The 18,402-nt window shown below is 42.3% G+C and overlaps 1 protein-coding gene across 1 annotated transcript in view; it reads right to left on the bottom strand.

Annotated features, from left to right (window-relative positions):
• Positions 1–18,177, bottom strand: part of ANK2 (ankyrin 2) — a 187,054-nt gene extending 168,877 nt beyond the window's left edge. The window contains exon 1 of the mRNA XM_059469778.1: positions 18,041–18,177. Within this exon, the coding sequence (XP_059325761.1) occupies positions 18,041–18,121 (81 nt within the window). The 5' untranslated portion in view covers positions 18,122–18,177. The remainder of the gene's footprint in view (positions 1–18,040) is intronic.
• Between the last annotated feature and the right edge of the window lie 225 nt (positions 18,178–18,402).

The following is an 18,402-nucleotide window of genomic DNA, read 5'->3' as shown; positions in this document are numbered from 1 at the left end:
ATTTTCACTGATGGTAGCAGGAATTCTGTTTGTAAAGGAAAAATAAGAAGCTAATATTTTGCCAAGTGAAAATGACCCAGTGTTTTTTCCCCACAAGTGGGGAGTTCTGGGTGAGCACCATTTTGTAAACCAGGAGAGTGTGGGGAAGAGAGACAGTTTTGTCTCACGGCAAAAAGCAAGGAGAAAACTCTATTTCCCAGTAATTAGTGACATGGGAGCACAGAGAGCTCAATTAAAGCCAGTCCCAAAGCAGGCAGGTCAAGCACAGGCTGTGCACAGCCGTATCACTCACCTGGAATAAACAACCTGCCCAGAAGAGCTGGCTTACGGTGCTTCCTAACACACACATTGCCTAAGCCCATTTACCTTAACCATGAATGGCAGGACACCCACACGCACTCACTCCAGTGACCTCAGCGTGGCCCAGTTCTTCAGGAGAGAAAGAGTAAGCCTCACATTTTGCAAATGAAATCAAATTAATCTTTTTTACCATGATAACCACTTTTTCTAACTGTGATATACTGCATGGCCCAGCAGTGGAACTGCTGACCAAGATCTACCAAAAGTATCATTGCTCAGTCTCTGCAGGATTTCTGTGGTGTGACTGGACACAAAGTCAGTTTAGTTGTGTTTTTAAGCCAATATTATTTTTTTTCTAATTTTTCCGAAAGGCACATATAGTATTGAAAAGTAAAATTAAAAACTAAATGCATGCATCTTCTGACTCTTCTTACACTTTTTGAAGGAACCACCCAGAGCTGTTTTTGAAACTTAGACATCTCTTTTAATAACAGTATTCCACATGGATTTTTATTGTATCTCTAGCAACAGGTGTGGGATCGCTTCAGTTAATTTATCTGGTTAACAGATAACCCCTCTAATTTACAGGAATGTTTTGTAGCAGTCAGCATTGGGGTACTGAGCTGTCAGCCCCACGGAGGTGGAGAAGAGACTCTGTGATGCTCAAAATACATGTCCCTACCTAGGGACCCAGTTCACTGCTGGGTCCTGGGTTCTTCCCTTGGGACTCAACAGCTCTAGAAAATCCTACAAAAACCACAGAATCACAGAACAGTTTGGGTTGGAAGGGACTTGAAAGGTCATCTGGTCCAATTTCCCTGCAATGAACATAATTTAATGGAAAGTCAGATAACTAAAGACCCTATCTGCTTTTAGCCTGAATTGCACTCAACTTATTTATTCCATCTAGCAACAATTAAACATACTGATTCTCCAATATCAAGGGTAAATATTATAAAAACAGCAAGTCATTCATTACAGTAAACAACCTCTTGCTGCCTGTCGAAGGCTCCAGCAGCACAACAAACTGACAGCTCTTCCAAACACAGAGAGAAACAAGCACTTCTCAGAACAGAACCCCAAGTCATTGGTTTCCCACCCCTGCCTCCAACCTGACACTCCCAGCTAAGCCAGAAAACCAATCTGAGTGTGAGGCTTTTGGTGCTGAAGGAGAAGCAAATTGTGGGTGCTTGGAATGGGGATTTGCAGCCTGTGTGGAACTAGATCAAAGAATTCCACATAGAATCTCAGCAGAGTTTTTGGTAACTTGCACTGAAAACATCTGTCTGTGGTTACAAAAAACTTCTAAGAGAAACTTTTTTGGGTGCATAATAGCTTGTCAGTACAACACTCTTGATGAGGCATCTTCGCAGATCATAAAAATATCTAGATTCCACTGCAAAAGTTGCCTTTGCTTATTATAGATGGGGAGCAAAGGAAAAAGAGAGAGAAAAACACAAGAAATAACTTCCACCCTGCTGAAACACTTCTGCAGAAAAAACTCTCATTTAAAACAACAATCACTGTCACTCAGGACTCAAAATTAATGAGGAACCTGGGGATGGGGAAAAAAAAATCCCCAAGCTAAAACTATTTTTGGATGCTAAGCACCAGGCAGCACTCAAGAGAGCAGTCTGCACTGGGGTGTAAACAGCCACCCAACCTGGGAGTCAGCTCACCTGCAGGCTGATTAACCTGATCTAGATCACCTGCTGTGATGTTCTACCTTGATTTGACTCAGGACATCTCTATAAAAAAGTGTAAAAACCATTCCCACACTTTTCCACTGAGCTACCATGTCACATCATGGACAATGATGCCTCTGGCTGCAGTAAACATGCTGAGACACCACGAGATGTAAGGTGCATAATCCAGCTATTTTTTGTATTTATCACACAATTAACATATCTACAAATACATATATATGATTTACATACATGTACATGACATTCCAAATTAAATTCCAAGGTGAAGGTACATCTCTAGGTACCTCCAGAGCAGGAACTCATTTGTAAACATCACAGCCTGAGTGGCTGTCACTGGTGTGACGTATTTTTGCTTTATTTTAAAATCACACTGCACCAAAGGTCAGCCCTCTGTTATCACCTGATGTCTATTAGGTGGACAAGCCAAAGAAATCATGCTGATGAGAGCTTGGTGAGGACCTGTCCTTGGAAATGGTCCTACAGAAGCAGGAATGTGGTAATTAGGACAGTTCCTTTCCATATCATTTCCATCCTCTCTCAGACCCATTTGATCACTTACAATACAGCACCTTATCAATTTTCTTCCACCCCAGGGTGGTGACATCACTGATCCAAAAGCTGGCCACGCTGTTCCACGAGTCTCAATAGCTGTCTCTGAAAGACTGGGCTAATTACTATAATCCCCTGCAGTGTCACTGAGGTGACAAAATCTCAAGAGACTGGAACTGCTGATGATGGAGTGACAATAGGCTTAGGGACAAAGTTCCTATACTGAAAAACTGGCTGTGCTCAGTACCAGCAGATGCTACTAATATTGATTGCCCTTGTTTTCCTTTCTTTTTCTTCTATTCAGAAGGTATAAGTAACAGTAGCAGTCAAAGAGGTTGCTAACCAAACCGTGGAAAACAGTTAAAATTTAAAAGCAGCAAAAGGTTGCATTTTGTGATTGCTACCAAAGTTTAGGAAAAAAGAAAAAGGAGAGGGGGAAAAAAAGGAAAAGTTAAGTTCTGGAACAGGATGCCCAGGGCAGTGGTAGAGAGTTCATGGAGAGATTTAAAAGATGTGCAGACGTGGCATTTGGGGACATGGTTTAGCAGCGGAGGACAGTGCTGATCTGTGCTTGGACAGTGCTAGGGGAACAGATGGACTCAATGATATTAGAGGGTTTTCCACCCTAAATAACTCCATGATTCTATCCAGAAGACACCAGTGAAATAAGAGTTCCTGGCTGATCCACCAAAATTTTGATATCTAGAAAAAGACTTTAAAAAAAAGAATTGATTTAACCAGTCAAAGGGTAAGGGTTTTGAGCAAGACCCTGCTGCCCTGGCCAGGACTGTTTCTGCCCTTTGAGATCCCAAGGACCCAGTGACTGTCACGCTCCCACAAGCCCTGCTCTGGCTGTGTGGCCCCGGTGACACCTGCGTGGCTCAGCAGCACCGGGACTGCAACTGCAAATGGCTCCTGTGACTGCATCACAGGGAAAACTGGATAACCTTCATAGAGCTACACTGAGGGCTTCCAGAACAATGGAGTAGCTCTGACATAAAGGGAATAATGACCACAAGGAGCAGACAAAGTCAATTTGTTAAGAACCTTATCATGTCAAATAGATTACAATTTCTGGGGTGGGTGTTTTGGTTTTTTTTAATAAGGTCTTTCAAACAGACCTGCGTAAGCAAACTGGTATGGAATAGAGGGAGATAAACCTACAAAAATAAGGTTATTTCCTATTGTTTGCTATGCATCTCTGAATTGTAAGTGCTGGAGATGAGATACTGGATTTGCAGAAATTTCAACATCTTGGAAGGTAAAACACATTTGGGAAGCACCCTCAATGAGAAGAGGAGGAGACGGACTCCGATTTTCCCTATTCATCACACTGCCCAAAAGCTGGTTTAAACTCCAAAAATCAAAGCTGGGTAAAATTAGACCAAAAATTTAAAACAGATCAGTCAACAATTATACCCATCTGAGTGAAGTTTTTCTGGTTTTCTGCCAGTGCAGATGACACAGAAATACGGCTCTGCACTCACACATTTCGTATGTTCTTCTGTTCTAATTGCTACTGTTCATGCAGTCATTTACTAATTGCATTACTTGTTATTTCCAACACAAACAGAGATATCTCCTTATTCCATTTGTCTCCTCAAAAGCATTGCCTGGTTGTGCAAAAAAAAAAAATCTTCAGAGGAAAATAATCAGAGGAAAAAATTCCAAGCCTGCTGCAGATAACGCTAATTCCAATGTTCATCTGAGTCATGAAGATTTGTCTTTGATTTGGACACTTGTTTCAAGAAATTAACATACAAACCAGAAATTGTCATAGATAAGATAAAGTATGAAATTAATTTTAAAATCACTGCATTTTGGGTTTTTTCTACTTTATTTCAGTAAAAACGGGGGCTGGCACCTTTCAAACACCAGCTACGAATTTGTCAGGTGAATTTTGGTACAATCTCAAGTGGTCTTTGTCCTCCAGCATAAAAATCAACCACCCCTTTGTTAACCTACTCCCATTCCTTTGTTGACACACAGAGGGTGTAACCAAATCACAGAATTATAGAATGCTTTGAATTGGAAGGGACCTTAAAGATCAAAGACAGCAGCAGAGGGTCATTAATTTTCAACCAGTTATGCTTTTAAAAGCCTAGTGAGAAAGTAGGTCTTCCTAGTCTGAAACATGAGGGCTTGGATCAAATTATATGAAATTATTTCCTGCTAATTCTGTACATGTTATTCAAATTACTAAAATTTATCTCAGTAAACCATGGAGCTGATAGTATTAATGTTCATTAAAGTACTGCACAGAGAGAAATGCTTATTTAAAGCTGAAATTCCCCACTGTGAGATGCACATATGCACCTACAGGAAAAAAGAAGACACACACCATCCCCACACTAAACATGTTTTTTAGAAAAACTGTTGATTATGTCTTAACATTCCTCAGCCTTCCTCATTTGTAGCTTCCATTACAGCCATCTGAAGTCAACCCCTCCACCTCTTGTCTACAAATAATTACTAAAATGGGTACATTCTTCCTTCACTGCAAAAGTCATTAATGAAGAACAGAGTTTATCTCCAAGATTCACTTTAAAAGCAGCACTACTCATACTAAAATGGCACAGTAAAAGCCCTGAAATGCCTTTTACCAAAGGGAATTATAAGATTGCAGCCTGGGATTTAAGAAAGTCTCAGGGACATAACATCCTTTTAAACTGGCTGTGATTAGCAGGTTACCCTGAACATTCTCAGCACCTTCAACTAAACTTTTCTGAGGTGACACACACAAGCTCATACTGACCTAGGAATGTTTAAATAAATGCAGCCAAACTGATACAAACCCTTCTGAAAACACTCTTGCAGGCTTTTAAATATTAGTTACTTTTTTAAAATGTAAACTACAAGAAATAAATATGTATACGGTTTCAAATTAATAAACAAATGCAAATACAGAATAGATGACATGAAGCTCAAGTGTCATGCCCAAGCTACTCTGAACAATAACACCTTGAGAGCTCCAACACAGAAAGAGAAAAAAAACTAGTGAACCTGAGAGAGAATTAGATATATCTCAAACTATCTACTCATTAAACACCAAAAGATCTAAAATACCATGCTGCTTTAGAGCCTTCCAGTTTTTTTAAAGCAGCAGTCTAAATTAAGTCCAATGTTATTTGCCCTCTTTGGCATGCCTCAAATACAACACCACCAGGCTTAATAAAGAATGATTGAAAATATAGCACTTATTGTGGAGGAGCTGAAACTCCTGTCACCAGTGCCAGGAGGACACAAGAGTCTGGAGCTCCCAGACTGAAAGTTTTGTGAAAACGTACTGCACAGGTCATTGAGGGTTCATTTCTTTATATTCTAAACCAAAATGAGATCTTTTTTCAAGGAGACAAGGTGTGGGAATGCACCTTTTCTGCTGAAGACAGGGAAGGTGGTGGGGAAGGAAGCTGCTCTCATTAATCTTGGCCATGCCCAGGCTGCCACTGCCTGCTGTCACACTCCCTCTCAGAGAGCCCAGCACCTGCACAGGGGTGACAATGCCAATGGCATAAGGACAGGAGCTTGAATAAACTCTGAACAAAATGCTTGGCTGGCAGCCAAGGCCAGTGAGACAGAAGTTTTTGGCATATTCTGTAAAAATATCAAAAGAAGAAATGAAGGAAAGGGGTAATAAAGAGCATTTTCAACATATCTATACAGTAGAGAGATGTTGATAAACCCCCTGTATTTACTAGAATCAAAACACAATTCTTTTTCCAAAAGTTATTCCTTTTTGGGTTTCCAATTACTTTCTCTAAAACCTTTCCATAATTTTCTGAGCCTCCATTTTATTTCACTACAACAATATTACATGCCAGCAATCCAGTTGTGAAACCCCTGCAGTTAATAAGTTCCCAGAGGCTACAGAAACACTTCTTGATTTAGAACAGCTAAAGAAATAGTTCTTTATTTGAGGAGACAGATACATGGAAGGCATTTAACAACCTAAGAAAAAAATCCCCTGAGCACTGCATGAAGTGACAGTGGCTGGAGTGGACAAAGGGCTTCAGCAACCATTTGAACCTTTAAGGCCAAACTTAAGATTCAGATCAACTTTAATAGAGATTGAGTGAGATCTATGTAAAGAAATTATGTTTCTTTCACCTCTCTCCCAAAATACTTTGTAATACAAAAAGTAACGAAAACAGAATAAATCCCTAATAATCCCTGCTGTTATTTGTAAGGGCTTTCTGCACCCAGAATTTTGTTTGTAGTTCTCCTCTATCAGGAGCTCATCCTCTCCACACTCATTTCATACTAATAACTGCCTGTATTGCCCTCCCCACTGCTCTGAACCACAGCCAATAGGAGATTGAAATTCTGGACACCAAAAACATGTGACAGTAAGTAAATCTTAACTGTATTCTCTGTCAGCACATGCATCCAATGACATCGTCCTTACCCCTGGACATGACTCCTGCACTGAGAGAAATCTGTGCCGCTGTTCCCAACAATCTCACAATTCATGTCCCCTCCCTCTGTCCTTGGAGCACTGTGTTGATGTGCCACCTCGGCGATCACCCTCAAGGCTGTATTGCCTGCACAGCAAAACTCTGGGGAAGGCTTCCAGCAGTGCAAACCAGCGCAACAGCCCGAGTGAAATCACCTTCCAAACCTGCCACAGCATGGGGGCTCTGTCTGATCTAACAGGGCAGTGCCAGGGTGTTCAGATTCAAGCACAATAAAGAGGAACTTCACATTTTGGAAACAATGACGCAAACTGATTTGCCGGAAACTCATCCTGATTTCCAACAGTACTGGGAGGCTTGTAGGAAACCAGAGAAACAGAACTCTGAAGGTTAGAAAAAACAATTTAAAAATAAAATAAAAATCAGTGAAAATAACTCTCTCCAGAAGAAACTCTTGTAATGCTACCTGGAATAATCCACCTATACATTTCACCACCTGAAAGCAGTATGGGATGGACTTACCCAACCCTCACTGCTGAGATGCAGTAGGTCATAGCTGAGAACTGCCTTTAGAATTTAAAGGTGAATTGAAATGTTTCAGGAAGAGAAGAAGCTGCATGTTTTCACAGGTATCTGCTGGATTTTATGGCAGACACTGGGACACAGACTGGTAGTACTAGATCTTTTCCACAAACACCAATATAGACTAATGGCTGTCATTACTAGAACAATAAAACCAGCCAGTAATTTTATTAGGTAACAAGGAAAAATTTTCCAGAGAAGGATTAAACACCTGGACTCAGAATTTATCATTCTAAATTCTAAGTATATTGAAAATCAGTCCTAATTCTGTTATTCATGTAGCCATAAACATCAAAGGTAAACAAGAAAATACTCAACTTGTTTCTGATGTTATGAATCCCAAAGCCACTAAAAAGCAGTCAAAATTACTGAAGTTAATAAAATCCTTCCATAAAGTTCAGCAACCTTTGATTCAGGTTCTAAAAATGAACTGTGGGTTTTATCTGAACATAGCTAAGGTAAGGGTCTATGGCACATCCAACCTGAATGAGTTCCTGAATACTTTGAGTAATCCCTGAGAAAAGACTTTGGGCTCAGGAGGTCTTTGGGTGAAAACTAAAGGGCAGGAAGAGCACAGAGAAGAGGCAGGGTTTTAAAAAGAAGGATCCTCATCGGATCCTCAGCCTTGTTTTGGCACTTGCACCTGAGGCTGCCTCAGGCAAACCACTGCAAAGTAACTGCCTGCAGTGATATGAACTTTCTCCTGTAAAGCACATGAACTGCAACAATGAAAAATGCTGTTTGAGAAAATGAGTTCATATTAATATCAACACCATCAGAATGGCAGCCCAATCTCACATGGTCAAACCAGGCACTACAGCAATATAAATCACACTCTGCAAATTACATTTTAGACATTTTCAGAAAAAAAGCACTAAATCATTACCTGCTTTTCAAGTTGTACCAATAAAGGGGTTTTATAAGCACAGAATAGTGAAAAAACCTCTCCCTGATGATCTAGTCAAGCACTGAAACCCTCACAAAAAAAATCAGCCTCACCTTTCTCTATACTCTCTGCTGCCCATTTCCATCCCTTCCCTCCCCCCCCCCAAAATATGCTGTACAGGGCAGAAGAGTGGAGCTCAAACCCAGATGAATTTCTGACCCTTCTTCCAAGGAAGAGCATTCACCTGGTGGCAGAGCTGCCTCACACCATTTGTCTAACTGTGGCCTCAGGCTTGGAACACTAAGACCCAAACCCATAACTTGATCACCTTCGGAACTTATTTTTAAACAAAATTACAAATGCCACAGCTGCATTATGGCCTTTGGAGACTATAAGACTTCAGAGGCTTCTAAGATTGCAATCTGAGGCATTCGGTCTCCTCTGTATTAACTACAGCTTTTATTTCATGGTGATCAACTACATCCATTTTCTCAGAAATTTTCAGTAAAAGCTTAAATGTTTGTTCCCTCCTTCAGGAAAAACAAAATAAAACAAAATTCAGAATCACATTATTCCTCCCAGGAGGACAGGTAGGACAAAAGAAAAGAAGATCCCAGTTCAAATGTGCCTTTTCATGTGAATCACCCTTAACTATGGGTTCCAGCATCAACATCCAACACATGAAGCTTCCCTTACTCCAACTCATACCAAACCAGTTTGTAACCATATCTCCATCACTTAGGTTATATCAAAAAGGTGAATTTCTTTAACTCTATTTACCACTCACATTCAGCAATTGTTTGGTTTGGGTTTTTGAAATGCATCCGGTTCCCATTTAGATGAAACTACAATGTGCACGAGAGACTTGCAGCTGGAATTTTTTCCTCAATCACTAAAAGAAATTGGGATACCATATACAGAAGTGCTGTATAAGTACAATCCAGACCATATTATTTCTGTTCAGAGATACTACCTGGGCTTTACAATGATTTCTAGGAAAGGCCTGCTGTACATCACTATCCTAATTGCTGTCAGCCACATTTGGAATGGGCCACACTCGTAAGTTCCTTCTGCAAAGGAGCAATCTTGACTCTTAAAGTGTATGTTAGTGCATAATGAGCTCCTGGCAGCTGTTTTCCAACTGAAAGCCATCGCCTGCTGCTTCTGTTGGGGATGTGGCGGTGAAAAAAGCAGTTCTGCTGATGAGCAGGGGGGAGAGAGGCATTTACCAACACACAGCATCACGTATAATTAACCATGAGCCTGCACACACTTACACCACCAAACACAACTGCAGTGGCTGCAAGCTCTGCAAGGACCCTGCCTTCCTTGAGAAACACTTCCTGCACTTTACAAGACATTAATTAGAAATGAATGCAACAACAAAAGCCTGGCTAGTCTTTCAGGTGGGGCATACAAAGTACAGGAAGGACTATTCACACCTTCCCCCCCAACTCTGAGGGTAACTGTTACCTGGCACAACACATGTCACAGTGGGGATGGCCATGATACAGGGAATATCAGGATAAAGTTTCCAAAGGTTTCCAGCATCCGCCCATACAGAGCAACATCATGCCACCTCAGAAGGCTGCAAGTATCTGCTCCTTCTTGCTCTTTAGCCCAACCTTTTATACCCTCTTGTTCATGCACTGCACCTGTGTGCCCTCTGTTCCCTGTGGTGATTGGTCAGTGCCCCTGGGCACTCCATGGCTCGTTACTTTTAATATTATTCACCTGTCCTGCACAGCTGCAGCCCATTAGGGATGGGCTCAACCACAGCCCCACCCCAAATTAACATCAGCTGTGTGCCTACAGTTACCAAAGGAAATTATTCTACACTTGACCCATCTAACCTGTATTTCATACCAAATAGGAGGCTAACAGCAGATCCAGATCCAAGGGCTGAGTGGGAGGCTGTGTTCTTTAACCAGGGCAGTGACCTTTAGACAAGGCACAGAACATGTTTCCTTCTTTCTCTTCCCCTTGTTTTCATGAGTGCTGCAGTCATCATTCTGTCTTCAGCCTGGGCAAAGCAGTTAAAGCACAAATGGAAATGCCAGCTCATAAAGCGCCTTTCTTCAGTGTTTCAAAGCTAATGAGCATGAATCACAGATTGATTGGAAAATCTGTGCCCATTCCAGAGTTACTGTTTCTCATGTTCACCCCTCTCTGCTCTGTCAGAGGTGCACAGCAACAAGAGCTCAGCTCCCCAGCTAGCAGGGCCCCAATGGCCGTACCCAACCCAGGGTGACCTCCAGCACAGACTGGAGCTCAGTGTGTTCTGTTGCCATGCTCAGGGAAAAAACACAAACAGGCTGGGACACAGCACCACAGCACACACCCAAGTGTGCACACACACATCCCAGGGCCTCCTTGTCCTGGTGTTTATGCCCATTCATTCACTTTCTGATTAGATCATACCCATGTCCCCACGAGCACAGGCAGACAAGGTTTCTAATAGCTCACGCCATGAATAAGTACCACTGTTTCTTGACATTTCTAGGTTGACATCTGCTCTCTGATACTGAAAGCTGCCAGATGTATTAGACTTCTAAAAGGTTTTTAAAAGGAAGACTACCAGTCTTTCGATCAGAGGAAAGCAGCACAATTTTTAATATAGGAAGAGATTCTATAGAAGGGTGCAAATTGTTTATAAACACCAGTTCCCACTTCTATTCACGTTCTTCAAAACTATCATAAATGCTCTTTGCTGCCTCCACTACTCTGACACACACTTCAAGCCCTGCCTTATAAAGGAGCCCTAGGAGTGGAGCAATTATCAGATTTAATTGATCATGAGGCTGTAGTGTTGCAGGAATCTGTGCATTCCTTGGTGCCAGTTGAAATCCATAGGCTCTGCTTGCTGAGATCCAGTAATAGTGTAGCATAAATGCACGGCAGCCAAGCCTGAATGGAACAAATCAACCAACCCCTTCTGAACCACTCAGCTTGTGGCACAAACTTGTACACTGTTTAACCTAGAAAATCACTTCCAACTGCAATTACTGCCATTTACTCTATCCTTTCCTTCAGAGCTGATCCTACTCCCCAGAGAGCACTTCATTCATGGGCTAAATTAGTGTGCGTGTATGAGTGTGTAAGCTAAATCCAGAGAAAACAGAAGTAGGTTACGAATTGTGCACCTGCTTGTAACCCAAGTGCAGCCAGCTGGAAGGAGCACAGAAGAGGTGCTAATGTGTGTTGGTGCCTACCTTTGCTCTCCCTAGACTGCTGCATGCCCAAGGAACATTTTATTTCAAGAAAGCTTGAAGAAGACAAACCAATTCCCAAACTGACTCGCAATGCCCAAAAGGATACACTGCCTTTTTTGTGTAGTATTACGTCTTTACCTTTTACATTTTCCATCCCCCAAATTAATATTTAAAGTAGAGGAAGATGAATTTCACAATCAGTTGCATGGCCTTTCAAATATGATTTTTTATCAAAACTGACCTGAAGTAATTCACTGTCTCCCACACAATTTTATAAACTGCTCTGAGGGAGCCTTAAACATTGGTCCATCTCCGTCTACTTTTAAAATATTTTTCCCTTCTATATTTGGTGCCAGAGAACAATTAAACGAAGTAGAAATAAATGAGAAAATGAAAAACTATTAGGATCCCACTGAATGAATAAGAGTACTGCAAATTTCTACTGAAAACAGAAATACTGGATTATTCCTACACAGTGGAGGCATAATGACAGGAAGTTCAAATTTTCAGCTCAGCAATTTCTGTCACTAAGACAAAAGAAGCCTACTTAATCAGCTAGGAAAGATTCTGAAATAATTAATTCCTGAAAATAAATGAGAATGGAACAGCCTCTGGCTATCTTAGTATTTTTTGGCCTCCCTCTGTTCCTTGCATTTCAGAGCTCCAGGGCTCCCAGTGCCTAACCTAAATATCTACGTGCTACATATGTCAGTCTCAATTTGTAGAGAGAAAAAACATCCCTAGCCAGAGATGTCATCAAAAGCATCAACACAGCACGGCCAGTGCAGGCAGGGACACGGCACCACAAAACCACAGCAGCTCTGACAGGGACAGCCAGCTAAGACAGGTGGATGCCATGAGGGCAGAGGGAACGCATAGCTGCCTCCAGAGTGGCCCCCACATCCCCAGAGAGGCAGGACAGGCGGGTCTAAGCCCACCTCAGCCCCTGTCACTGCAGGAACGCGTGACAAGGCTGCGAGATGCGCGAGGGCGATGCAATCTGTGCAATACTTGCTGGCCCCAGGCACCCTGCAGGGAGAAAGGGAAGCTGGCTGGGGAAGAAGGGACTTGGCTTCTCTGACTCACTTGATGTTTGCCAAACATTGGTGAAAATGAGCAAGAGCTGAGAAAGATAAATCGGGAGCAGGCGGATGCAGGCTCAACCAGCCACACCGTTCCCTGTAACGGCCAACACTGATCCAGATCATTTCCTCCTTGTTACCCTCACAGACTTCACCTGACTTTCACCTGCGAAACCCAGCACTGGCACAAATCTGCTGGTACGCTACAACAACTCCATCCCTTTGCAGACTCCCACTACTCTGTTACAAAAACAAGAACATTTTTAAAACAATATATATATTTTACCTTTCAAGGCCATAATTAACAAAGATAACCTTCCAAGTGGTTGTGTTAGACCTAAGACTTGTTCATTGTTCATTGCATTGATACTGTAGAGCAGAGTAATGGCTGAAATGACCCGCTTACACTGGAACATACAGACCTAGAAAAGCCGGGCCCAGACCGTGTGCACTCTGTCTTAACACACTCTGTGATGCTAAAAAACAACCACAAAGCCACAAAATGCTCTAGAGTTCAGATATTCAGCTCTAGCACACAATTATTTTCCCTGTCTCATTGCTCTAAGTAAATGGAAATTATTTCTCCAGAGTGTCACTCACCATGGAGCTGTTGTGATGGGAGCACAGAGTGTTTGCTGATGCAACCAAAGACAGAGGTGGGGCATTCTATCCCATAGTGGGAGAAATACACATCATTTTTGGGTTGTTACCACCACACATAGCAACTAGAGCTAAATACAGCAAAGCATTTGCAGCTACAATCTTAGTTTTACACCTGGCACAAAATGTGCTGGAAGACTCGTGATAGGAATAAAAGGCAAAGGGAACAAGCAAATCGTGATTTCAATAACGCAAGAATAGCAGTGGAGTTGCATCAGATGCATGATAGTGCAAACCATGTTAAAGCACAGGGTAGACATTGAGCAGTACAGCAGGTTTGACTCTTAACACTCATAACAAACCTGTCCTTGACTTAAAAAAAAGTTGGTTTTTTCCTCTCTATGTAGTTTCTTCTTTACAGAGCAAATTCTAGAACCATCTATCTGCCTGTTTACTTAAATGCAAATTGGATTACAGCTTTTTTGAAAGCAAAGCAGTTCCAGTTCTCTCCCACAGCTGAAAGAAGAATAAGACCTTCCAGCCTTACAGCAGCTGTGCTACCAGTAAAATTAGCAAGATTGAACACCAGTGAGTTGGGTTAACTTGAAACTACCACTTTTCCTTTGTGACAAAGTCTTTTAGATATCTACTGCTGAAAGAAAGAAAAGCCTGTGGGTTTCCTCATTAGCTCTTCTCTGCCTGTTCAATTTACTGCTTATTGACCGCAGGAAAACCTTCTTTCCTCTAAAGCTAGAGGATGTGCTCTCTGTAAGGTGGCACACTGGCTTCATTCTGGTTGGATCACCAAACAGAACAGCCAAGAGCAGAGTGGCCACAGCTATTTTTCTGTCACCAGTAATCACAGCAGAGTGGGGCAATGAGCAGCAACAAGGGAAGGCACAGTGAGACTTTTTAAGTGTGGAATGAGGGCATTTCATGGCATTCAATTTTCCACTAAATTTGGTAGTTGCAAGAGTGAAATAACTAGGTAAACACGTATTTAAAAATACTTAAGTAGCTACATTTATCACCAAGTAGAGTGCTGTGTAATACTATTATGACACTGTAAATGACACAGAGGAAAGCACAGAAACATGGAAGCAAGAGGGACCTCCTCGAAGGAGTTGAATCCAGTCCAGTGGAACTTTAGAGAAATCATATCTCATACATAATTAAGTTTCTCTTGGCTTTTTATCTGATTAAACCTATTAGAAGGCTGCAGAAAAGCCTCATTTCCTTTTCCCCTCAGGTTGCCTTGGCTTGAGCACACTAAAGCCAAGCTCCTCTGGATTCTTCGTAGGGCAGGCTCATTCTTCTGGCAATCCCTCTCTGCATGTTTTGTGTACATTGGGATTCTTGTTCTTGAACCTAAGTGACCAGCATGATACTCGTATTCCAAAATACCTTATGTCTTAATTACCTTATGCATGGAATAAAAAGTCTTAAGTAATTGAAATTAATTAAAAGGATTAGCTTGTACACTGTAATGATTCCATTAGCAAGCATACAGCTTCCACTGGAAGTACTTCACATAATGCAGCCAATTTTATTTAAAAGAGGAGATTATGATTAGTTTAGAAAAGGAAGTCTCATTTCTGTTCCTTTAAATCAAGATTACAACTTCCTGCAAGTCTTTTCCACTATGGGTCTGAGTCCAAGATTTTAATTTTCCTTAAAGAATGAGCAATATAAGTAAACAAGATTAGAATTCTGCAAAAAGCCAAAATGGATTATTTCTGCATTGATCCATCAGTGAGATTTATGAACAACCTGTAAGCTCAGGAAGAACAACTGGCTCCTAGAAGTCTCTTTACCTTCAGTGCTTTCAGTACTAGATATAGGAACATGCTTCCTTTTTCACATGATGACCAACAGTAGCTGGTTTTCACCTGAAACACTCTAGAATGAAAAAAGCATCCTTGAAAGGAATTCTAGGAATTTAGTACTTGACCCCTTTGCCATAGACTTGGCAAAAAGACAGAAGGAAAACATGAATGTATTACAAACTCCAGGGCACTCACTTGCATTACCCCTTCAACACCAATCTCCATCAAGTTACACCCACCACAGAACAAGCTCTGTCCACGACTGCATCCTCTGCTCTCCAATACTAGAACTGAGTGAACATGGACTTTCTTTCCAGAAGCACAAATCTGATCATTTCTCAGTTATCACAGGGGCAAAATACACAGGAAAACTGGACACAACCCTACCATTGGATTAACCAACAAATTGAGGCAGCCCACTTACAAGAACACACAAAGCCACAACCATCAGCACAAGGATTAAATTTGGCTCTGCATAAGTAGCTATTTTCCCCACTCCATGAAAATTTTGATTTTCATAGAATCAAAAGCAAACAAAAAAAATTGATTTTTCCCATCCTGGACAAGGACAAAGCTGAAGCCTTCTTGTTTTAAAGTGCGCACACTTTTTTTTTTTTAAAGGGGGTACAGGTCAAAATGAGAGAAAATCACCCTTGGCTTCCTGGCCAGAACACTGTCCTGGAATACAGAAGATCCAGCTCAATGCTGAATCCAAGAAGAGCTGCTCTCCATCTCCCCCAATACATAGATCAAACTCATCTAGCTCAATTAATATTTAATTATCCACACAAAAGGGATCAACTTCCACAGAACAGATAGAGGGCATATTGGCTGGTGCAATGCAGCTTTGTTCAGCAAAGTAGTTCAGGACCTGAAAACAGGCTACATTACTTGGGATTTTGGAGCTCTTGCACATGGCACTTCTGTCTCCCTTCCCAAAATAAATTGTGCCTACCTCATCAAAACACAGAGGAATTCAACCTGGAATTCTTGTACTCTTGGCTATTCCAGGATCTATCTCCCTCATCAAGAAAGTTACCAATTTTGAGGTTTTCAGAAAAATTTGTAGAATTTTAAAAGAAATACCAAACCCAGCTGTATTTCCTCATGAAGTCACTAAGGGTAAAGACTGGTGAGAGCTTATCTAAAATAAGATCTGATCCACCAACACCGAATGAATCCAACCTCAGAGATTAACAATATTTTTGGCTTAATACTTGTCAACTGAAAATGCCCCATTAGTATTTTCTAGTTGTAAAAGACTGATAGTTGTAAAAGAAGATACCCAAGCATTTATTATGCTTTTGAAAAATGAAGATGAATCAGCTGTTGGAAGACTCTGAATATGGAAACTCAATGTAAGAGATGCTTTCCAAGCATTCATCTGGCAGTTGTCGCAACCTTGAAAGGCTGTGGGCTACTTTACTTGAAAAACAACGGGAAAAAAAGAAAGCACAAACACAGATATTAAAAAAGAAGCAATCCAAACTCCCACTTTGACTCCTTCAAGCTTCAAAACCTCTCTCCTAATACGATATTGTTTCCAGATAACCCAACAGTGCAATTAAAACATTGGCTAGGCACTTCATCTTTTGATTCTTGCTTCCTTATATGGATTTCCATACCCCCACAAATACACCTTTCAAATTCAGAGGTGACACAAAGCAGATATCCTCTTTCCTCCTAGATTCTGCTCAAATATAAGGCCAAGATGCTATATAAAATCTCTCACTGTGTGGGGATCCAGGCGATATTCCAAGCACAACAGGGTGGGGTGAGGGTGTTTTTGTTCCAATTCTCGTTTAGACTGGATTCCCTCATTCCCTTGTGGTTGTAGGTACAGAATCTGCCCTCTGTGATAAAAAGGGCCCTAACAGCATCACCTCTTGCAAAAGAGCTTTTACTTACCAGGTCCAACCCCATACACAAGTCCCCGAACACATGTCCGCGTGTTATTATGATCTGTAACAATTTGTCTTGCTCATGAACAGTGTTGGTTAAAATGCAAATTCTATGCAAAATGAGGGACTGAAGAACTCATCAGTGTATGCTGTGTATGGATTAAACAATTCTTCTTCATCCTGTAAGCAATCCGTCACATTTCAGCGTGATAACTCAGGTTATAGCAATTGACAAAAAAGAAGGGGAAGGCAGACTAAGGGTAAACCCATTTATGTCATAATTATGCAGCACCACAGGCATCTCTCCTCCTAAAGGGGAGAGAAAACCCAAACAGAAATAGATAGCTGCCTGCAATTAAAGCCACAAAGCCGTTAAAAAGAGATTACCTCAAGCGTGGGGTCGAAGCAGTGGGTATGGCAGGCTACACCTTGAAAATCAACCATTTGTGACAGAGACTGGACACACAGAGAAAGTGCCCTGGCAACTGGGTGTGGCTGGACTAACTCACATTTTTACCCAGGTATTTGTCATTAGCATCACCGAATTACCACGGATGCTACGATGGCCAGCAATGGATCTCTCTATCACTGTTTACAACATGACCTTAAGACACATCTCCAGAAAATAAACCAAAGGTTTATAAACCTCCATCTCTCTAGCTCGAAGGAAAAGGGATGTGTGGCAGCACACGAGCCAATACCACCTTCTGCCAAAACAAACCACCCGCTCTGTTAAAGGGCAGCCGAGGGAAACCTGCGCTGAGCAGCATCCACTGCCGAACGACACCAACTTCAACAGAACAAAAAGCACAGAAAACCGCCTCGGCTCAGCCATCCGCCTCGCTTATCGCAACGCTTTCGACTCGGCATAGAAACAGACGGGGAGAGCCCCCCGCCCTCGGAGGCAGGGCAGGAGCATCCCCGCGGGCTGCAGGAGCCCCGGCACCGCGCCCCGCCCGGCTGCGCCGCCGGTCCCGCTCCCACCTTCTTGGGTCTCTTCCTCCGCTGGCTGCCGCCGTTGCACTTCTCGCCGCCGTCGCTCTTCTGGGCCGCCTCCTCGTTCATCCTAGCGAGCGGCACTGCCGGCGCCGTGCCGTGCCATGCAGGCTCCGCGCCCAGCCCCAGCCGAGGGTGGCACCGCCGGGGCAGGGCCGGGGGCGGGCACACACACGGCGGCGGCGTTGCCGTGGCGGGGCGGGGACGGCGCGCCCGGCAAGGGGGAGATGCTCGGGGGAGAAACGCTGCTGGAATCACACAGTGCCTGGGGTTGGAAAAGACTCTCAGAGCTCATCTCCTAGTTCCAGCCCCCTGCCATGGGTAGGGACACCCTCCAGTAGCTTAGGACA

Source organism: Ammospiza nelsoni, chromosome 4 (genome assembly GCF_027579445.1).
Source record: "Ammospiza nelsoni isolate bAmmNel1 chromosome 4, bAmmNel1.pri, whole genome shotgun sequence".
In the NCBI taxonomy this organism is placed as follows: domain Eukaryota; kingdom Metazoa; phylum Chordata; class Aves; order Passeriformes; family Passerellidae; genus Ammospiza; species Ammospiza nelsoni.
Note: the sequence above shows the minus strand (reverse complement) of the source record. Positions and strands in the feature narration are given on the sequence as shown.